General features: G+C 34.7%; 1 protein-coding gene across 1 annotated transcript in view; it reads right to left on the reverse strand.

The window, feature by feature from the left end:
• Window positions 1-208: 208 nt before the first annotated feature.
• Window positions 209-24,843, reverse strand: part of RAB28 (RAB28, member RAS oncogene family) — a 93,321-nt gene continuing 68,686 nt past the window's right edge. Inside the window, exons 5-7 of the mRNA XM_061191245.1 lie at window positions 17,066-17,169; window positions 12,255-12,332; window positions 209-1,156 (exon numbers count right to left, since the gene is read on the reverse strand). Of these exons, the coding sequence (XP_061047228.1) occupies window positions 1,064-1,156; window positions 12,255-12,332; window positions 17,066-17,169 (275 nt within the window). The 3' untranslated portion in view covers window positions 209-1,063. The remainder of the gene's footprint in view (window positions 1,157-12,254; window positions 12,333-17,065; window positions 17,170-24,843) is intronic.

Here is a 24,843-nt window from a genome sequence, read left to right on the forward strand (position 1 = left end):
AAGGTAGGGGGGTAGGATGCAGCTGATATGGAGCTCGTGAAATGCCAGGCTGTGGGGTCTGGATTTTAACCAGTCCAACAAATACCCTAACAACTCTAAGTGACTGAATGTTTATTAAACTTCACACGATCGCTGATTTGTATCCAAAAACACCTTGTTTTTCTGTAACTAAAGGGAAGATGGCTGAAAGAAAATTCTCCCCCCAAAGTAATTTAAATAAATTTATTTGCAGGAGAAAAACATCTGAACATCAGGTACAGTCTGATCCACAATGATCCAACAATCGTCATAATTCATTCTGGAAGTACTCTTACAGAGTTGGCAGGAGAAAGTCCACATGGAGCATCAGCTGAACGTTTATCAGAATTCACAAAGCCATCTAACCTGAGTTTTACACAACACATAATGATCATGATACAACAATAAAAATACAATATCCAATACTCACTACTTTGTGAGCTACAGCTAAAATATAAAGAATTTAGGCTCTTTTTTAAAAAATGAAAAAAATATTTCTATTATAGCTTTATTTCAAGCATTTTCAGTTAGATACAGCTTTATATATTTTCACTCACAATAGAGAGCAGAAGAATGCCTTCTTAAGTATCTGTAGATAAAATATATTACTCGTTTAAATGTTTGCACTCTGAAGCATACTTTGCCAGGTATGAGTTCAGATAAGAGTATGAAACTGTGCTGTGGCAAAATCCTGGCTGATGATCAAGACTTAGATAGTTTTCATATTTGTTTAAAACAACTTACATCAGGGAAAAAAGAAGTGAGGACATAAAGAGAACCAACATTATTCTTTTTCAATGAAGCAGTCTCATTCCAGAGAACGGGCTTTCCATTTTGAATTCAAAGTGTGTGGTCCCAAAGTTGAATTCTTTCCAGTCCAAGGAGCTGCCTGCGGCTGAGGCAACACGCAATGATGAAGCGAGTTGAGAGGAAAGCGTTAACTGAACTACAGAGATGGTCACTGATAAAACAAGTTCCTAGAGGTCCTCGAGCCCACACAGAGGCGAAGGGCAGCCAGAACTATCAATACAGAAGAAAAATGCGCTCACTGAACTGCACACATAGAGCTTCTAGGAGGGTTAACAGTTCTTGACATAGGTTCCTGGTTGTAGTTTACAATATCTGCCTTCACCACCCTCTGTCATAAAAGAAAACAAAGTTATTATCAGGACATCAGAACATTTAGAAAGAGCTCCTTAAAGTATATTTTTATTTTCTGAACTTTGGTGAACTCCTGATGATAGACATCATAAATGAAGCAGGAGCTGATATTAAAAGAACCAGCCAGGACCAACTAAGGTCAAGCTGGGATATATTTTGGTGGAGGGTGAGGGAGCAGCGGGGCAGGGGTAACTCTGTTAAGGATGTAATAGCATTTCTTTTACTGAGTCTTCTCTGGTTTTATGACAATAATAACTTGAGGTTACCACAAGTCTAATAAAAAATTGGCAAATCAATATGAAAAATTAAGCCCTGGTTATAATTTAAAGCAAAGGAATTAAAATTAATCATTTATATATCTTAATTCATAGATAAGACCTCACCATTTCAAAGAATATCATTATTTATTAATATTTCCATAAATCATTATATCCAGTCATAACTTTTTAAAGAATGTTTATCAATTTGTGAGTTAGTGAAAAGAGATATAAATGTCAAAGAGAAGTTACATATAAAGAAGAAATGTTTTAAGCAACCCAATTTTTAAAAGTGTTCTCCCAAATCCCTAACTTACTTCCAAATAGCTCACTATTGGTTATGAATAATGACTCTAACAAAATATAGAATAATGAGAAAGTTAGAAAATTACCTCATATTCATGTTTCTAAAATAATTTAAACCAAAAGACACTTTTAACTCTTCATTCCTTCCCTCTAACACACACTTCAAGGAATATCTTAAACAATGAATTTAGCAATATGCCCTAACGTTCATCTCTAAGTAATTATTTAAAGTAAAACAAATCCTTTACTGTTTTCAACTCTTTTACTAACTGCACACACAAGCAGACAAAGAAGGGTAACTCAAGGCAAATTTTAAAAATACTCTTTCAATTACCAGGCTAGTTCAGGAAAAAATGGTAAGTAATGAATAATGAAATAACTGCCTCAATTCTCCACTTCACTGCACGTGTAATAAACACAACCATAAAGACAAATACGTTTGAAAGTAACTGAAATATTACTTTAATTTTTTCCCGATTCCTTGTGTAAGTCATAAGTCTCCCAGCAAAGGATCAATTTTTCAAAGTTCTAAACCAGGACTTATTCAATATTAATTCCCAATAATGTACAATAATCATTTGAACTTCTCTATTCATAAAGAATAAAGAACAAGACAGCATTCACTAGTTCTCCCCACCCTCCTCCCCCAAATTGCAACAGTTTATCAATTAATACCTGCACTACTGTACTGAACAGATTCTACTCTGAGCAGAGTTGGTATGTTGATTATCTTCTTCCGGGTACTTCACTATTTCTGCCCTGACAATATGCTGTCAATTCCGTACAACATAAACAAGATGCAGAAGAAAGAGGAAAAAAAGAAAGAAAAAACAGAAAGTTTGTTCAATGACTGAAAATAGAAGGGACCAAACACCAAAGTAGAAAAAGAAATACACACATAAATTTAAACATGTCACAAAAGAAATAGCAAAATATATGCATATAAAAGTAAAGAAAATGAACAAAGATCCAAGAAACATTATTCTCTACAATTCTATTTAATTACTGAAACAGACATGTCTGCTGAACCTCTCAGAGAAGCTGTGGGTTCTATTTTTGATATCACAATTACACATAATATATATAATGCCCAATATTTCAGAGGGCAACAAAGCATTTGGGGGCTTTTCTATGCTAAAGTGCAGCCAAGGTCCCAATTCAATTTCTTTTTACAAACATTACTGAGGATCTACTATGTGCCAGTTGCTCTACACTAGGAACAAATGATGAATTACACAGGATTTGTTCATAAGTTGCTATGGACCTAATGGAAAGAGAACATGTACACAGCTAACTGTCATACCAGATAAGTGCTTTACTAGTAGACTTAAAAATATGTTGTGGGAACAAAGAAGAAGGAGTGATTCATTTTCTTTGAAGGTGGGGAGAGGATGCATAAATCAGAGGAAGCTATATGTTATTTACAATTTTTACATTTAATAATATTTATTACTTTTCAAAGACTTTCTTTTGAAGCTCATTCCCCCACCCCTCACACAACCCTAACCTACATGTTTCCAAATTCCATACAGAAATAAGTAAGTTCAAAACACACTTTTCTATCATTAAAAAAAAAATTCTGACATACAATATTTAAGCACAACAGCTGTTGTTTTCAAATATCTAAGAGTTTTGCTAAATAAAGAATCAAAACTAGTTAGGTTTTTTGATTGCTATAACCCTTATGATGAAAAGACCACATATGACAAATATGAGAGAGATGACACGCTCCCCCAATTTTTTGGACTTGAAACTATCCTCACTTTTAATGAGTTCAAATATTTTATTTCAGAAATATCTTCCTTCATAATAGCATCTATTAATTAGCACATACAGAAAAAAACATGTTAATCAGGTTGCTGCTTGTGATAATGTTTATAAAGATAGGATAAACAACTGAGAGTGAATGAACAGGACACTACGGTATAATAGCCTTGGATGGGCTCTGCTTCAGTTCTCTAGCAGGCAGTATTAACTTCTGGATAAGACTCATGATTTACTAGGCACTCAGCCTGATGCTATCAACAGAAGCATTACCAACTGCCACATGACGTATGAGGGGGCTACATCAGTGAAACGTTGAACACCATCATCTGGCCTCCCCAAAACTAATTGTTTCACACCAAACTATGGGTTACAATAAAGAGAAGGGATTTTCATAATCAGTAAGCAACTCATTAATCCTCCAAAATGATGGTTTAAACCCTATCCTATAAACACAACCAGGTTACTGACCTGTGGTCAAGACATTCTGGTCAAAGTTATTGACTAACATAAATGACTTGGATTTTCACCATTAGTTCTCATCAAATTAATACAGAACTAACAAGGCAACATCTTTCTTGGGGGCCTTGGCTGTCTGACATAAAGCTTTGCACAAAGTTCCTGAACTGGAAGCCAGAACCAAAGCTCTGCATATTCAGAGCTTTGCTTTCTATGAGTAACAAAAGCATAATTTCCATGTCATAAACTTCATGATAGGTGATTTCACAGTAGTCGGCTTGTTTACAAGTCATTCATTCATTGACATTTTCAGAGAAAATGTTTCCTACAAAACACCCACCTTTATTTTTGGAGCCACAAAGTACACTCAATTACTCTCTGCTATTAGTCAGTTGAGTGAAAATAATGCAGTGGCCCTAAGAGGAAGGGAGCTGTGTGGTTGAACACCAGCTTAACCCTTGTTTTGTCAAAGAGTTGTGAGCAGATACTGGAAATGGTAACTCTCCATAAGGGTAAGAAAGAAAGCAACCTAGGAGTTGAGGTAAGGTATAAGCAGTAGAGACTGACTCTTTGGAAGACACTAAAGATAAATTTGGTCAATTCTACTACTGTGTTTTAGTCCAGATAGTTAGTAACAAATTTACCTTTGCAAAAGTCATAGTTTATCATGCTCAGGATAGGGAGTAAACATACTTTGACAGCTGAAACACCTGTCACTATCACTCATTCAAAGCAAACCACTATTCTAGGTATTGGAAACATTCATATAAATAATACATGATCTCTGTTTTCTGAGACGCATAAGAGTTTAGCATGGACTATACTACAAAGCTACAGTAATCAAGACAATATGGTACTGGCACAAAAACAGAAATATAAATCAATGGAACAGGATAGAAAGCCCAGAGATAAACCCACGCACATATGGTCACCTTATCTTTGATAAAGGAGGCAAGCATATACAGTGGAGAAAAGACAGCCTCTTCAATAAATGGTGCTGGGAAAACTGGACAGGTACATGTAAAAGTATGAAATTAGAACACTCCCTAACACCATACACAAAAATAAACTCAAAATGGATTAAAGACCTAAATGTAAGGCCAGACACTATAGAACTCTTAGAGGAAAACATGGGCAGAACACTCTGTGGCATAAATCACAGCAAGATCCTTTTTGACCCAGCTCCTAGAGAAATGGAAATAAAAACAAATGGGACCTAATGAAACTTAAAAGCTTTTGCACAGCAAAGGAAACCATAAACAAGACCAAAAGACAACCCTCAGAATGGGAGAAAAGATTTGCAAAGGAAGCAACTGACAAAGGATTAATCTGCAGAATACACAAGCAGCTCATGCAGCTCAATAACAAAAAAACAAACAACCTAATCCAAAAATGGGCAGAAGACCTAAATAGACATTTCTCCAAAGAAGATATACAGATTGCCAACAAACACATGAAAGAATGCTCAACATCATTAATCATTAGAGAAATGCAAATCAAAACTACACTGAGATATCATCTCACACCGGTCAGAATGGCCATCATCAAAAAATCTAGAAACAGTAAATGCTGGAGAGGGTGTGGAGAAAAGGGAACCCTCTTGCACTGTTGGTGGGAATGTAAATTGATACAGCCACTATGGAGAACAGTATGGAGGTTCCTTAAAAAACTAAAAATAGAACTACCATACGACCCAGCAATCCCACTACTGGGCATATACCCTGAGAAAACCATAATTCAAAAAGAGTCATGTACCAAAATGTCCATTGCAGCTCTATTTACAATAGCCAGGACATGGAAGCAACCTAAGTGTCCATCATCAGATGAATGGAAAAAGAAGATGTGGCACATATATACAATGGAATATTACTCAGCCATAAAAAGAAACGAAATTGGGTTATTTGTAGTGAAGTGGATGGAGTTAGAGTCTGTCATACAGAGTGAAGTAAGGCAGAAAGAGAAAAACAAATACAGTATGCTAACACATATATATGGAATCTAAGGAAAAAAAAATGTCATGAAGAACCTAGTGGCAAGACGGGAATAAAGACACAGACCTACTAGAGAATGGACTTGAGGATATGGGGAGGGGGAAGGGTAAGCTGTGACAAAGTGAGAGAGTGGCATGGACATATATACACTACCAAACGTAAAATAGATAGCTAGTGGGAAGCAGCTGCATAGCACAGGGAGATCAGCTCGGTGCTTTGTGACCACCTAGAGGGGTGGTATAGGGAGGGTGGGAGGGAGGGAGATGCAAGAGGGAAGAGATATGGGAACATATGTATATGTATAACTGATTCACTTTGTTATAAAGCAGAAACTAACACACCGTTGTAAAGCAATTATACTCCAATAAAGATGTTAAAAAAAACAAAAAAAAAGTCTAGCATGGAAAACAGATGTGTAAACTATTAAAGAATATTAAATAAATTAAAGAATACTATGCTTGATACAAATTCAAAGTGCAAAGATTATAGGTTACCATTTAAAGCATGGATATAACATTTTGAAAAGCATGACACTTTACACACAGTGGGAGCTTTTTCTTCTGTATCATGTGCCATTATAGGCTGCCAGTAACATTCACAACTTTGGGCAAGTTACTTCACCTCTTTGGTCTTCACCATCTCCTAATCTATAAAACGCAAGGTTTATCTACATGGTTTTATCCCATCTGGTTTTGAAACTATATGAAAGAAATAAATTTTAAAAGTGAATAGAAAAAGAAAAAAATGGAATATGATCTGTAGGTCTTAGTAATATTTTTTTGGAACTGTCTCCTCAGGCAAGGGAAGTAAAAGCAAAATAAATAAATGGAACCTAATCAAACTTAAAAGCTTATGCAGAGAAGCACAGGGAGATCAGCTCGGTGCTTTGTGACCACCTAGAGGGGTGGGATAGGGAGGGTGGGAGGGAGACGCAAGAGGGAGGGGAAATGCGGATATATGTATACGTATAGCTGATTCACTTTGTTGTACAGCAGAAACTAACACTACATTGTAAAGCAATTATACTCCAATAAAGATGTTAAAAAAAGAAAAAAAAAGCTTATGCAGAGAGAAGGAAAGCATCAACAAAAGGCCACATTAAATAAGCATTAAATAATGAAAAGGCCGCCTAATGAATGGGAGAAAATATTTGCAAATGATATATTTGATAAAGAGTTGATATCCAAAATACAGAAAAAAAACTCATACAACTCAATATAAAAAAACAAAAACAAAACAAAACAAAAAACAGATTTAAAAATGTTAAGAGGACCTTAATAGGCATTCTTCTACACAAAACATACAGATGGCCAAGACACATGAAAATATGCTCAACAATGCTAATCATCAAGGAAATGCAAATCAGAACGTCAATGAGATTATCATCTCACACCTGTCAGAATGACTACTGTCAAAAGGACAAGAAATAACAAGTTGGCAAGAATGTGTAAAAAAGAGAACCCTAGTATACTGTTGGTGGGAATGTAAATGGGTGCAGCCACGACGGAAAACACTATGGAGGTTCCCCAAAAAACTAAAAATAGAAATACCATATGATCCAGTAATTCCATTCTTGGGTATATATCTGTAGAAAATGAAGACACTATTTGAAAAGATATATGCACCCCAATGTTCATAGCAGCATTATTTACAATAAGCAAGATATGGAAGTCATGTAAGTGTCCATCAGCACATGAATGGATAAAGAAGATGTGCCATACACAAACACACACACATACAGACACACAATGGAATATTACTCAGCCATAAAAAGAATGAAATTTTGCCATCTGCAACAACATGGATGGACTTGGAGGTTATTATGTTTGGTGAAATAAGTCAGAGAGAGAAAAACAAATATTATGTGCTTTCACTTATTTGTGGAATCTAAAAAATAAAACAAACAAACTAATATAACAAAATGGAAATAGACTCACAGATATGGAGAATAAACTAGTGGTTACCAGTGGGGAGAGAGAAGAGGGAAGGGGCAGGATAGGGGAAGGGGACTAAGAGGTACAAACTCCTAGGTATAAAATAAATAAAATACAAGGATGTAATGTACAGTACAGGGAATATAGCCAATATTTTTAAATAACTTTATATGGAGTGTAATCTGTAAAAATATCAAATCAGTATGTTGTACACCTGAAATCAATATAATATTTTAAGTCAACTATAATTCAATAAAAAAGAAAAGAAACTAATGCATACCTAGTTCAAACCAAACAAAGTCATAGTTTATTAACTGGCCAGTGAAAATGTCACTAATTGGGAATTGTAAAAAATGTATCTAGAGCATACTTAACATATTTGTCTGCCTTCATGTATTCTGGGAGTCGTTGAGGACAAGGACTTTAACTTATTCACCTTTGTATCCCAGATTCTAGTGTTCTGGCACAAAGTAGACTCTCAAAAAATGTTTGCTGTATTAATAAGCTGCATTCCCTTTCTTTTCTCCCTCTTCCCTTCCTTGAAAAGCTTGTAAAGTGTGTTGATAACTCATTTTATATGACTCCCAAACAGGAATAATCTCGGTTAGAATTAAAATAGCAGAATCTCTTTAAATAATCAGTGAATGGAACTAAGACTAAAACCTTATTATAAATATTTGTCACAAATGAAATTACTATAGCGTCAACTTGCGTGTAACTGGTGAGTCTATAGTCTAGCTCCTTCTGTATAAAATAATACAAAACACTTTATCACTTTGTGACACCGAATTCCCTCAGGAATCTTTCAAATGACATAAAAACTACAGAAAACAGGTGCATAAGCTCTCTCTCTCTCCCCCTCCCTTTCCTCCCTACTCCCCCACTCTCTATAGATATAAAATCTGAACTTCTTTGGTTTTAAATGAACTTTCAGAAGACATCAAATGGCCAACAGGTACATGAAAAGATGCTCAATATCACTAATCATCAAATTAAAACTACAATGAGATAGCACCTCACACCTATTAGAATGGCTGTCATCAAGAATATAAGAGAGAAGTGCTAGTGAGGATGTGGAGAAAAGGAAACCCTTATGCACTGTGGGTGGGAATGTAAATTGGTGCAGCCACTGGAAAACAATATGGAGCTTCCTCAAAAAGTTAAGAATAGAACTACCATACCATCCAGCAGTTCCACCTCTGGGTATTTATCCGAAGAAAATGAAACAATAACTCAAAAAGGTATATGCACCCCCATGTTCATTATAGTGTTATTTATAATAAGCAAACTATGGAAACAACCTAAATGTCCATTGATAGGTGAATAAAGAAAATGTGGTATGTATATATATATATATATATATATATATATATATATATATATACAATGTAATATTATTCAGCCAGGAGAAAGGAGGACATCCTCTCATTTGTAAAAACATGAAGAGACTTTGAGCATACTGTGCAAAATGAGGTAAGTCAGACAGAGAAAGACAAGTACTGTATGATATTACTCATATGTGGAATTTTAAAAAGCCAAACTTGTAAAAACAAAGAATAAAATGGTGGTTTCCAGGAGATGGGGGGACAAGAAAGATGTTGTCCTGTCAAATGTTGTGTCAAATACATTTCAATAAAAAAAAACACTGTGCTTAACACAGCTTGCAAGTATGCTCTTAGAAACATCTTTTAAAAATAATGAACTTTCAAAAATGTTTCCACTGTGAAATAAATAATTTAACTGGCAAAGGCACCAAATTCATTGATCTCAGGAATGGAGAATGAGGTTTCCCTATACGAAGGATTCTGACAAACACAATAAAGGAGGCCTCTAGCAGCTTGGATGCATCTTCAAATGAATGAATTCAAAGTCAACACCAACAAACTGAAGATAGAATTAAACTTCAGAGCATAATGAAGAAGATGGGGTACACTAACAAACAAGGTGGGGTGTATAGGGAGGCTGGGGAACTATGTAGTTAACACATCTGATGCTGCTTTAGTTAAAATATGCCTAGATGTTAAGTCCATCTCTAAAGTCCAAACAGTAACTCTTTGGCTCTTGTGACTAAGAGTGAGCTACAAATATTAATAAAGCTTCCCTAGAACTCTGTCTTTCAAAAGTATCCCAGTTACTCCGTCTCCCTGGAGTTGTCACTGAACCTGAGCACTGCTCTGGGGCTCAAGCGATGTACACTCCCTTCTCAGTGCAGCCTCCTGTGCCACACCAGTACAGCTTCTCCTCTTGGGGGGGCTCATCGCTGGGTCTCCCCTTTTCTCCATTCCTCAGGTGAGAAACCTCAACGTGATCTTGGACTTCTTCTCCCTTTTATCCAGTCATTCCACAAGTCCTATTGATTCTTCTGTGAAATGTCTCTTACATCCATTCTTTCCCTTCCACCCCGATTCTGGTCCTTATCACATGAGGACAGTAACCCAGTCTCCTTGCTTTCAATCTCTTTCACATCCATACACACACACACAAATCCCATTAGATTAATCCTATCTAAAAACTGCTTTCATTTATTTCCTTGCTTAAAATTATTTTCCACTGTCAATACATGAGATAAAATTTATCAACTTGGCATTCATAAATCTCCATAATCTTTTTCTCAAATTCCCTTCACACTCCAACACAAATGGTCATTTATTTTAACCAAACTACTCTTCTGTTTCCAAAATACAACCTAAGCTTTTCAACTTGTTCATGCCAGCTTCTTTTTCAACTCCCTACTCCAAACTACCCAGTAAATCTTCCCCCAATATGGCAGAATGGAAACATTAGGGGCAGTGCTATCAGACAGGCCTGAGTTCAAATCCTGGCTCCACCACTGCCTAGTTGTAGATTAGTAGATCAAGTTACTTAACCTCTCCACAGTCTCAGTGCTCTACCCATAAAATGATGAAGTGCCACCTGCCCCACAGAGTTATTATAATTAGGTAAAATGAGATAACACAGTGCCTAGCACATAATATATTAATTTTCTTCACTGAAAGCAAGGACTGCATCTTAAACTCTTTTAAATCTCCTCTGAATCCACCACTAAACCACACTTATAATATATGACCAATAAATCATTTATGATTGGTTGATAATCATTCATAGACTATCTAACCAGGGAGAAACATCATTTAGGGAGTGAAGCTAAAAAGCAGAGGAATCACTTGACCTCTGGGGTCTGCCAAGGTCAGTACTATCAAGCAAATCATGGTAATTTCTCTTTCTTGTATCCATCCTCCTAGGCCAAAACGAAGTAGCTATTTTTGTGTCTGGGAGCAATTTATATGGCACAAATATCAGAACACTGTGCCTGGCCACAGTAAGTGCTGAAATGTCTTTTGAATAATGAGAAATAAAAGTAGCAGATTTCCAGAGTTCCAAATATTTTAATGAAGTTCTAGAAACAGCCATATCAGCATAACAATTTTCAACTGATATCTGCTCAAATTGTTTAAACACACACACACATGCACACACAAAGAGCGACCATGACAGAACTAACTCTAAAAGAATTCAAGAAAAATTTAACGATGGGGAAAGACTGTTATACCTTTTTAGCTTCACAGAGCAGGGACAGAGTGGAGCGGATTGAGGGAAAGTGCAATTTATATGTTGCTTCTAAGCAAATCACTTCCGAAGCCTGACTTTAAACTACAGACTCTTGCTCTGATTTTTCATTCACTCAAACATGTGAATTGGTATGCTATTGTAGTGGTATTTTTAAATGCTTGACTATTGGTATTCATGTTTATTTCTTAGTCTAAGAGAACAGTCTACGAACAGTGAAAGAATTCAGAAATCCTCAATAATTAATACCATTATTAAATTAACAATAAAATAACATGAAGAATTAATATCATTACAAGGCAGGACCTTTTAGAGAAGAACAGAGAGCAAGACTTTAGAAAAAATAATGTTTTACCAAAGCAAACATGGAAGATGCCAAATGGGGTAAACTCTTACTAGTTAAGACTAAACTTTGATAAATATTATAGTTGGGATTTTGTATAAAATATAAAAAGGATATTGTACAGTAATCATGGAAGAAGAACTTGAATAAAGAAGTACAAAATAATACAGTCAGTTCCTTAACCCATTATTTAACCACTGATGAAATTTTTATTGTATTAATCTCATTTTTCCAACAAAAAGGACAAAATGAGGTTTCAATGAGGTTCCATCATTTGGCAAAAAGTTAACATCCTCCACCTTCTGCAATAAACACTGATTCATACACACAATCTATTTTTAAGGCTTTTAGGGATATGTACATAGAATGCATGAATGTAAAAGGATTCAGGGTGAAAATTAATGTCTTTTAAGAAATAAATTATTTTTTAAAATATACAGTTCAATATAATCACCTGTGACTGTTCTATTTCTGCTTTGTTTAACTTGATTCCAAGGATTTCAGCAGCAACTTTCTGAAAACACAGGAAGACCTACATAACAAAAACAGGTTTAAATGATTTAAAACAGGTGTGCTTAAGTTACCTTCAAATAAATTGAACTTTCTAAAAAGTGATAAACAGCAAAAACTGCAAAAAATATGATGAACCAGGTTATCCCAAAAATAGCTTTATTTGTCAAATACACAACATTTTAAGTATAATAATTTTTTAAATGATTAAACCATAATTTGAAAAGCCATACACTTCACTAAACTGGTCTAAATATGCGTTTATCCCTAAAAACTTATGCTTTTAAAGATTTAACATAAGACAATTAATTACAGCTACCAAATTTAAAAAAAAAAAAAAAACTACTAGCATAATAACAAATTCCTGTAAGTCCTGAAGAAAATGAAAATAAATTAGTCCATACTTTACTACCTGGGTAAAGTTTCTCGCTGCCAGTTCTACAATGGTCTTTTGATCTGGCGTTAGCCTATCTTCAAAGGTCTTACTTTACAACTCTTTAATAATCTTTGTGGTTCTCATCAATTTTAATAAATTCTCCATATCTCTTGAGCAAAATACTTATAATCTTTACTGTATTTTATCAAACAGAAAATGAGCTGTATACTCCATTATCATTAAACAAAAATCTACAGACACGAATCCAGTCACCGACTTTAATGCATAACTTGTCTTTGTTCTGTAAGTGACCTATCATATTCTTATCCCTACTTATCTCATGATTACTTACTGAATATTTATCACAACTTTACTAATTTAACTTCAATCCCTAATCAAAAAGAGATACATATCCCCAAAAGGTTTATGTCATTTGTACCCCAAAGACTATTATATATTATAGTTCACTGATGGTCAATGTTCAAGGAGAAATAAGAAAGCTAGTGTGGTGGAATGGAGAGAAAAAGGGGATTGTAAAAGAAAACTAGCAGAGAGATTAAGAGTGTACAAATCATGTAAAATCTGGTAAACTATGGGAAGAACTTTGGCTTTCACTCTGAGTGAAATGGAGGGTGGACTGATGTGACTTCTATTTAACAAGGTCAACCTGGTTGTTGTATTGAGTATTCACTATAGAAGAAGATCAAGGGTAAAAAAGAGAAATCATCTAGGACACTAATGTAAGAGATGATGGAGGCTTGAAACTAAGTGGTAGCAGTGGAGATGGTAAGAAGCAGTCACCAGATTATGGATATATTTTGAAAGTAGAACCAACAGGACTTGGTGATAGATGTGGTATGTCAAAGAAAGACAGGAGTCAAAGATGACTCCAAAATTTTCTTGGTCTTAGCAACTGGTAGAAGATCTGCCATTTATTTAAGTGGGGTAGACTGTGAGAGATCTGAAGAGTGAATATCAAGAGCTCAGTTCTGGACCTGAATTAAATTGGGACTGGCTGTTAGACACCTAAGCAGGAGTGCTGGGGTATATGAGTCTGGAGTTCAGGGAAGAGGTCTGGCCAAAGCCATGAGACTAGATGAGGTTACTAAGAGAATAAGTTTAAAAAAGAGAGATATCCAAGGATTGAGCCTAGGGCACTTCAATATTTAGAAGTTGGAGAGAGAAATTAGCAAAGGCAACTAAGAGAGTAGTTAGCAAGGTAGGAGGGAAACCAGGAGGTGTAGTACTCTAGAAGCTAAGTGAAGAAGGTATTTCAAAGAGCAGAGAGTGATCAACTATTTTATATGCTGCAACTAAATCAAGTAAGATAAGGACTAAGAACTGACCACTGAATTTAGCAAAAAGGAGGTCACTGGTAGACCTTAATAAGAGCATTTTGGGGTGAAATATTGGGGGCAAAAGTCTGACTGGAACTGCTCAAGACAAACTGGGAGGAGAGAACTGGAGAAAACTCTTTCAAAACATTCCACTGGTAACTGGGGGGAAGTAAGCAATAGCTAAAGATGTGGGATCAAGAGTTTTCTTGTATTTAAGATAAGTCATAATATTTTGTGTGCTGATAGAATAATCCAGTAGATAGAACAAAAAATGATGCAGGAGTGAGAATTGCTAAGCAATGTTTGTTACTAGGCAAAGAGAAATGGGAATAATGCACAGTGGAGGAGTTGACCCTAGCTAGGAGCATAGATTATTCATCCATAGTAACCTTGGAGGAGACAGAAGATATGGGAAGGGATACGGGGTGGGAAGGAGAGTTGGGGTAGATGTGGTGGCAGGAGTTATGTGAAAGTTGTCTTCTGTTTGTTTCAAATATTTTATAAAATAAGAAACAAGGGCATCAGCTGAGAGAATGGACAAGGAAGTTTTGAAGATTTGAGGAGAGAAGAGAAGCTATGAAACAGTGGTATAGGTGAGGGGGAGAGATAATGGCCTAAGGACATGCATAATTACTGAGCAGCATTAAGGGCCCACTTGAGGTTAGCTATTGTGAAATGTAAGTGAAACCTCCAGCATGCCTCTGGGTTTTTTTCTCTGACCACGTTCAAATACAAGAGTGTAACCATATAAAGGCAGGGGCTTGGTTAAGGTTTATCCAAATGAGTCAGATAAAGTGAATGAGCAGAAAGGGACTTGACAGTATTTGCATGGTAATGATTTGATTGGCCATGAGATTAAGTTCCAAAGAAAGGAAAATAAGGACATGAAAGGAGGACATTGAAAAAGTGTTAGGATCAATGTCTTATAGGTCCTGCTGGGGTTGCAGACTGATTGGATTAGGGCATTCAAGGGTGTGAGCCAGAAAGACAAGATGGTCAGTGATTAGGATGCCTGATATTGCAATATGAGATAACAGAAGGGCTGCAGTAATTTGTAATGACAATGCATGGGAGTTTGTGGCTGAGGTGGGGTGGAAAACAAAGATACTGAAATCACTAAGAATTATGACAAAGGTACTATTAGAGAAAGTACTAAGCCAGGAGCTCAACTCCCTAAGCAATGAAGGGAAGTAACCTGGGATTGGAGATGACTCCAAGTCTTAAAGTGACTTCACAAGAACAAACTATTTCAAAGTTGCATTTAAAAAGAAAACAACGAGGATTTTTACAGGTGGTTCAACATAAGTACACAAAAGATACTAAGCGGTTAAACACAAGCTAAAATACTGGAAGTTAAAATAATTCTAAAATGACAAAAGACCCCCAGGAAGATACATGAGGGTAAAAGCCTAATCCATGGATGGATTTATCAAGGAATATTGATATTATATATTTTTTAAATGACACATGTGGGTATGTGCCCAAGTTTGCATTATCCTGGGGAAAGGGTTCCAAAATGTCACATTTTTAGATGAGTCTGACCCCCCCTAAAAGATTAAATACGCTTTATAATATTTAATATTTACCCTAAGCATAAAAACCATCAGTGAAATCATACAGGAAGAAGATCAAAAAGATTAAACCACAGAAAAAAATTCAAACTTCCTTTGGTTGAAAATGTCAAGAAAATTAACGCTCAAACAAAAATCTGGGCAGTGGAAAATATTTGCAAAAATTATGACAAATGGCTGTTATCCCTAACATAAAAATGGTCATAGGAAATTTTAAAAAGCAATAGAAAATTATAAACAGTTAATAAGCATAAAGTTAATAAGTAATGAAATTTTTAAAATTTCAACCTCAACAGCAAAGAAATTCAAATTTAAATAGCAAAATACCTTTTTTTCCTTGTCTACCAAATTGACAAAGATTTAAAATTAAATAAATTCTGAATGTTAAAAAAGAGTACAGTGATATGGCACTCATACAATGCTGGTGGTAGTATAAATTAATGTAGTCTTCCTGGTGGTAATTTGGCAATAGGTCTCAATTACCTACCAAGGAAATAATCAAAACATCACAGCTTATGGACAAAATTTTACATTAGAAATTTTGCAAAATTTTACAATGTACTGAACTTAGAAATAATCTATACGCCCAACAATAGGGATGTGGTTGGATAAATTTTTGAACATTTATTTAATGGATTATTAACTCTAATGGATTATTAAATCTATTTAGTAATATTAAGTGACATAAAATTTTCTACAGATAAATATATTAAATTAAAAAAAAACAAAATTATTTCTATATTATGATCTCAATTTTCTTTTTAATAAACATTTAGCATGATTAATATGGTGAACCCTGGAATGTCAATCCTTAGGTTTACAAATCCTATCTCCACCACTTATTCTGTGTACCCTAGACCCCCACTACATAACCTCTCTAAGACTATTCTATAAAATAGAGATAATCACTTAGGATTGCTGGAAAATAAATCTGAATTATATGTGAAGATATTTTGGACTTTTTCAAAAATATTTTAACATCATTCTAAGTTTCTTGTTTAAATGGTTATGGTGATTTACACAATAAACATCCAGTCAAATATGAAAAAATAAATTAATTTAATTAAATAGAGTTAATCAGAGTAGTACAGTGCCCATCACAAAGTAGGCGCTCAGTAAATGCAATCCACTAGCACTAGTGGCAGAAGCACTAATATTTGTGAGCAACAGAAAAATAAGACTAGAAGGAATCATATGAGGTTATGAATGGTCATCTCTGGATGCTGAGATTATGAGTGATTTATATTCTTTTTAACTTTTGTATTCTTTAATTCCCTAAAATAACCATGAAATTACGTTAAATGAATTATAAGAGGAACATAAATAGAATAAACATGTTATATCTAACCTGATATTTTATGTCTTCAACAGGAATTAATTTGTTCCAAAAGTTAAGTAATGGAAGTATACTTCCTATGAAAATAAAAGTAAAACATCACTTGTAATATTCAGTATTCATTATTTTACTTACAGAGTCTCCTGTCTTTGCTGAGACAAAGTGGCTACTAAAACCATTTTCCTGGCAAAACCTTAAGTGTTTTTCAGGTTTTACTGTTCGCATATGCTCCAAATCAACTAGAAAAGTGAACAAAAACAGAGAACAAAATTCAATATTAGTTAATCAATACATTTTTAACATGTTTAAATTTGACTTATTTTCCAGTACTGTATCGCAGCTTAGATATGAGCTGTGTAATTTTGGGCAATTTATTCAACCTCTTTATGCCTCAGTCTCTAAATCTAAAAGCTGGGAATAACAAATGTATCTATCATATATAGAGTTCTTTGAGAATTAATCCATGTTTACTGCATAAGGACCAGCACATGATAAGTGCTCAAAAAACTGAAGGCTATCATTCCTATTATCTATATAGCTTCAGGCACATCGATGATACTCAAAAAAGATCTACTTAGTATAACGTGTTTAAACATAGTGATTAATTGCAACATGCACTTACTCAAGCATATCTGGTTTGATAGTTTAATTACTTTAATAATTACAATAGTTCTGTAATCTCTATAAACGTTAATGTTAACACAAATGCATTACTAATTTTCTGCTAAAAGATACCAATATTTCATTGTATATTTACTTTATTTACAGCCATCGTTTAATTTCACAAAGATACAGCTCATTTGCTGTCCAAAACTAAACGTATCCATTTTGAAAGTAGTAATGGGCCAGGATATATTTTCTTGAATAGTTGTAGGTGCTTTAAAGCAAAGCACAGTACTCATATCCAATACTGGTTTTATCCAGCACAGTCTAATTTTTTCAAATGTGATCTTTTATTGAACAGTTTCTCTTTTTACAACACTACAGACCCTATAAGGGTGTTCACTCAATGCTGTCAAATTATAAGGCAAATATATTCACAGGATTTAAGGACAACTAGGCTCTTTGAGTCAATATAGGAAAAAAAAACTTAAACTGGTTTCCTTAGGAAGGGACCCAACCAACTTGTAAAAACTTGTAAATCTGCAAATCTAGTAAGCCTACATAATAGTGGCAATTGATTATCAAGTAAAAAATGCTCTCATACTACGTAAAAGGCTTTATTTAAAATTATATTGAAGGTCTTTAGTTTGTAAGCTCAAGAGATCTTTCTCTAGGAAATTTTTGATCTAGTGGGGGATTCCTTAGCCCCATTTATATTGCTTAGCTTGGATAATATGCAGCTTTTTTCTTTTCTGGCCACAAGTTGCTATTCCTTAAACATCACTGAGACATTATTTACAAGAAGAGGCCAAAAAATGTCCAGATACCACAGGCATCAATCTGTAGAAGACTAAAATACTAAGCTATTAGCTCTACATTTATACATCTAGTTTATCATAATATTGAAGTTAAAATACTTTCCTAATTCAACAAGAGTAAGAACAAATCATGTCACTAGGAAAATTCCCCAATGAAATTACTGTCCAGTTAAAAAAAATAAAGTCTGTCATTCAACATGTATGCGCATTTGTCTTTTCTAATGGAAGAGTCTATCATTGTGTCTTTTCTTCCTTTTTTCTTCTCTCCCCTCCCCTCAGCCCCGCCCCACAACTCCTCAACTACTTATATAGATAAACTACTATAAGCATTGGGGGATTTACTAGCCAAGCAAAAGTTTTTCTCCTAACAAAGAGAACCATGAGAGACTAATACGATCACTGATCAATTGATAAAAAATTATTCAATAAACATTTATTGAGTACCTATTATATACCAAGCACTGTGGTAGGCAGTGAGAACCCAAAGATGAAAAAGATACAATCCAGGTCCTAAAAAAATCACCACCAGTATTATGAACATAAAAGACCATTAAGGATCATAAAAGTTATTTTAAATAACCAAGACTCTGAGAATTAGACAGCAGATATAGAAAAAGTCCTCACAGAGCTTGAGTATAAAGTTTTCCTCTATTGTGTTAGAATTTAGTGAGCAACATTTAAGAGGACTTAGTTACTAGAGTACTTCACTCTAAATAATCCAGAAATGTAAATTCTGAAGATGAAATTACAGTGAGATGCTGGTAAATTTCTTTAATTTCTTCTTTAATTTCTTTATTTTCTTTGCTAGTTCTCGTATTTTATTTTTGAAAATGGAATTAAAATCTCCTAATAGCATTAAGACGTGAACATTTCCCAAACATTTCCCAAATATTCTGAAAGACAATTATGAAAACGATATAAAAAATGCCACTGGCTAGAGACAACTACTGTTAACATTTTGGTGTATATACTTCCAATATCTAAGCAACTGAAGGACAAAGGCATTAACATTGTAACATGCAACTTCTTTTAGCTCAACCATACTACACCCTGCTTAAAGTATGCTTAACAATTTCAATGGATAACCACTTTATTGATCATTCATTCATTCATTCAACAAATATTTGAGTGCCTACTATGGCCAGGCACTGTCCTAGGGGCTGCAGATACAATGAACTGACATTTTAATGAAGAGAAAAGAGACAAACAAGTAAATTACTGTGTATAGCAAATGCTGATATATCTTATGAAAAAAATAAATAAAGGGTACATGAGAGGAATTACTATTTCAAACAGGTAGGTCAAAGACCTTAAGAAAGCTAAGAACAAGGAAATCCGGGGAAAAGTCTTCCAAGCAGAGGGAACTGCAGTGAAAAAGGCCCTAAAGGAAGATTACACTTAGTAGATTCAAAGAAAAGCCAGGAGGTCAGAGTGGCTGAAAAGAGTTAGCAAGAGAGGGAAACAGCAGGAAATGAAGTTTAAAAAGCCAGGAACCATACAGGTCACTGTAAGAGAGATGGGAAGCTATTGGGGGGTTGTAAGGAAAAAGAAAAAAAAAGATGTAATCTGACTTACATTTTAAAAGGTTCGGGCTGCTGTGCTGAGAATAAACTGTAGTCAAATGTAAAGCAGAGAAGCCATCGAGAAGGCTATAATAAAAATCTAGGAAAGAGAAGATGGTAGTTTGGACAAGAGTAGGAGCAAGAGAGATGGTAAAAAGTGGGGCAAATTCTCAATATATTTTTGGAATAAAAAGTGAATAAGAAATGCTAATGGATTTGACATGGGATGAACAAGGTAAAGAGAAATCACTTGAAGATAGTTAACTTGAATTTTAAATGAGACAGTATATTGTAGGTTTTGTTCCAGGTACACTCAGTTGCAACGGATGGTGGTACTGAGCAGATGAAGATTTGCATTTAAGTAGAGTTGGGGTTTTCTCAATCATGTACAATTACTGAAAAGAAGGGCAAGTAATTGAAGATAATAAATGTAAGGTAGTGATTATATTGATAGACCATGGAATTTAAGTTGGTAGGAGGGGGGTTCAGGAAAATGAAAAATTGGTAAGATCAACTGATGTTAAGGTCTTATGTGGGTTTAAAAATTACTGGAATTGGGTTACCAAAGGATGTGAGGTGGAAAGACAGGAAATAATAGACTGGGATACATAAAACTGATAATTGATATTATGGAGAGGGTATTGAAACTAATATTGACTAGGTCTTCAGAACAACTATGTTAGTGTAGGTGGGTGGCAAGATTATGGCGGACGAAGAATTCAAGGAACTGAGAGACCAAAGTATTATAAGGATAATCTGTATGTGTACTAAAATTACCAAGAATCATGACAGCAATAGTAGTGGAGTGACTGTGACCCAAAGCCAAAATCTTCAAGAAATTCAAGGCAGTGATTCAGGGGTTGGCTGATAACTCCAACAAATATAAGTAGCAGGAGGTATAATCATATGGCTTGATATTCAAATCTAAGGGTTTTTAGGGAAGATGAAGGAGAATGTTCTGGAAAGAGCAATATGTAACAAGAAGGTAACTACCAGTTACCACTACTCCAGTAGTAGTGATAAAGTAGATATAGAAGGGGACGTCAACATTTGAAAGAGCTTCAGGGGACAGCAGCACTGTCGTTATGGGAGAGCTAAATGACAGAAGTAGTTTTAAAACTTTTGTCAAGAAAGATGTTGAGAATACGTACAAGAATTTTATTGATACCTTATTTGTAAGTTCCTGAAGGCCCAATGGAAGGATCTCAGAAGTTAAGAAAGAACAGAAACTGGGGTCTGAAAAGTGAAGGACAGAACTGTATAGGATAAGAATGCAGGAGGTAAATCAACTACATCAATGTCAAAGGCTTTCTTGTGTAGCTGACATAAATGGGGATAAAAAACCATGAAGATGAAAAAATTCTAAGACTGTGTTAGACAGACAAGAAAATCCAAATATTTCACTGTCAAAACCAACTGTGCAAAAAAAAAAAAAAATCACTTAGCTCACTTACCCTGACCTGGAAATTAAAATGGAAAGAAAGAAAATAAGTTATCAAGATACTAAGTCTATCTGCCATGTTCTTAAAATCACATGGTACGTGAAATAGAAGTCTTAAGAGAATCCAATTAACTTTGGCTAACAAGAATAATTTTGATAACAACTTGGAAAGATGTTTGAAAGAGTAATATGTACAATTTTTAGTTTAATAAATTTAAAAAATACAAATTACAGTATTTCATATTTTATAATTTAGGTTTACAGCAAGAAAGAGATACTAACAAAAGCGCATTTCAGGGATTCATGGAATATTAACAATCCACTAAGAAGTAACATTTTCTCAGAAATGTAACTAATAATGATATTTTACAGAATGTTAGACCACCTTAAAAGGCCTTTTATAATGTTTCACATAAACCTGTGAAACCATTATTCAATCTCAGTATGTAAAGAAATGCAACTGAAAAAAATTGAAGTACTGAGTTCACCTTTCAAAATGAAAGAGAGAGAGAGAGAAAGAGAAAGAGAGAGAGAGAGAAAGAGAAAGAGAGAGAGAGAGAAGACACCCGGTGCTGATGAGAGCTGGTACTACTGGCTTTCTGAAAAGTGACTCAAAAATGTGTGTTGAGCCTTACAAACATTTCTACTCTATGACCAAGTAATACAATTTGGAAGAGTTTACCTTGAGGAACACATTAGGGATGTATAATAAGAATGATAAATTAAGATCTTCACCACAGTCATTTGTAATATAAAAAATATTGGAAGCAATGTAAATGTTCCAGAATAGAAATACAGTTAAATTATGATATAACCCCACAATACAATACTCTTTGGCCATTAAAAATTATGAACTTAAAGGGAATTCCCTGGCGGTCCAGTGGTTAGGAATCGGCACTTTCACTGCCATGGCCCGGGTTCAATCCCTGGTTGTAGAACTAAGATCCTGCAAGCCGTGCGGTCTGGCCAAAAAACAAACAAACAAACAAACAAATCATGACTAGTAAGTGAGGTCTTGGGGATGATGTTTTTGTATTTGATACCAAAGACAAAGGCAAATAATCAAAAATAAACAGTGGGACCACACCAAATTAAAAAGCTTTCAATGAAGAAAACCATCAACAAAATGAAAAGGCAACCTATGGAATGGGAGAAAATATTTGCAAATCATATACCTGATAAGAGATTAATATCCAAAATATATAAAGAATTCATACAACTCAATAGTTGTATGAAACAAACAACCCGATTAAAAATGGGCAGAGGAACTGAATAGATATTTTTCAAAAGAAGACATACAAATGGCCTACAGGTACATGAAGAGATGCTCAACATCACTAATCATCAGGGAAATGCAAATCAAAACCACAATGAACTACCACCTCACACCTGTTAGAATGACTATCATGAAAAATACAAGAGATACCAAATGTTGGTAAGGATGTGGAGAAAAGGGAACTCTTTTGCACTGTGGGTGGGAATGTAAATTGGTATAGCCACTATGGAAATCAGTATGAAGGTTCCTCAAAAAATTAAAAACAGAACTACCGTATGATCTAGCACTCTTACTTCTAGGTATATAACCAAAGGAAATAAAAACAGAATCTCAATGAGATATCTGCACTCCCATGTTTATTGCATCATTATTCACAATAGCCAAGACATGGAAGCAACCTAAGTGTCTGTCAACAGATGAATGAATAAAGAAGATGTGATACGTACACATATCTAACAATGGAATATTATTCAGCCATGAGAAAGAAGGAAATCCTTCCATTTGTGACAACATGCATGAAACCTAAGGGCATTATGTTAAGTCAGATAGAGAAAGACAAGTACTGTATGCTATCACTTACATGTGGAATCTAAAAAAGCCAAACTCAAAAAAACAGAGAGTAGAATGGTGGTTACCAGGGGCTGAGGGTTAGGGGAAATGAGATGTGAGTCAAAGGGTACAAACTTCCAATTATAGGATGAATAAGTTCTACGATTCTAATGTACACATAGTGATTATAGTTAACAATACTGTATTATATACTTGAAAGTTGCTAAGAGAGTACATCTTAAATGTTCTCACCACAAAAATGTTAATTATATGAGGTGATGATGGCAGTAATCATTATGCAATATATGTGTATCAAATCAATGCACTGTATACCTTAAACTTACATCATGTTATATGCAAGTTATATCTCAGTAAAGCTCGGAAAAAGGCTATCAAGTGAAATACACAATAGTACAGGATGTTAAATTAGAGAGTATAAAATTGCATATAATAAAACTCCTACTCTGTAAACATACTATATATGTATATATGTGCATTAATAGATGGCAAGAAAAATACACTCAAATTTTTAATAAATTTGTAAAAATTAAAGTTGAGAAAAATAAAATTTTTGAATGACAGCTTTTGTTTTGGACTATTCTTTCAAGGATGTTTGTATGGCAACTTACAAAGAGAGAGTGTCTCCCTCAGGAATAAAGTGTAAGTTTGTTCGTCATCTGGTATAATAAAGATAATATCTCTCTCCAGAGCAAAGTTCAGAGATTTACTTGGAGACCATTATAAAAGAGATAGGTTTCCTAAGTTCAGGATTCCTCGGCTGTGAGACAAACCACTAGATATAGATCATCTGTGTGGGTCCCCTCACACTGTCCTAGTGGAACCAACACAAACATGGAGCTCATCCTACTTGCTATGCTGGGAGTAATAAACTCCCTTATCTCTGATCCAGGAGCCTCATGCCTTCTGCCAGTAACCATGGCAGTAGCAGGCTAACTTGTTAGCTTCTAAGTAGGGTAAAATCTAAGATCCTTCACTGTTTTTGACAAAAAGAAGAGTAGAACAGACACATAATTATAAGATGAGCAGACTGGATAGCTGTTCATAACCTATACTACATTTTCCAGCATGACTTGCAGTTAGCTGTGGCCATAAGACTAACTTCTGACCAAAGTAATGAATAAATGATATGCAACACTACTAGGCTTGACCCATAAAAACCTTCCATGTGTGGTAGTCCTTACTCTCCTTTTTCATGGTAACCCATGAAGCCAACTGTTGAAAATGGCAGTTCCAGAAAATGGAAGGAGTTTGGGTTCCTGAAAGGGAGATGAGCCACTGATAAGCAGTTCCTGGTTTTGGTCTTTATGTAAATAAGAAATAAATTTCTATTGTGCTAAGATATTGAAACTTTAGGGACTGTCTGTTTATAGCATCTAGCATTACCTTAACTAATATAGATTGCCTTAACTAATATAAAATAATATAGATTTTCATCTTTCTTGTTAACAATAAACCTCTCCCTGAGTATATATTGGGTCTTGAGTTATTAAAAATGACAACATGAAGTTGTAACTAGCAAGATAATAAAATCTAAGCATTACAATTGTCTCTGAGATTTTGGTTATGTCATATTCAATTAAGTAGTTAAAAATTACATTAAACAATTATAAATTGAGAGGCATTTGCATTTTTAGTTACCAGGG

This window comes from Eubalaena glacialis, chromosome 5, assembly GCF_028564815.1.
Source record: "Eubalaena glacialis isolate mEubGla1 chromosome 5, mEubGla1.1.hap2.+ XY, whole genome shotgun sequence".
NCBI classification, from domain to species: Eukaryota; Metazoa; Chordata; class Mammalia; order Artiodactyla; family Balaenidae; genus Eubalaena; species Eubalaena glacialis.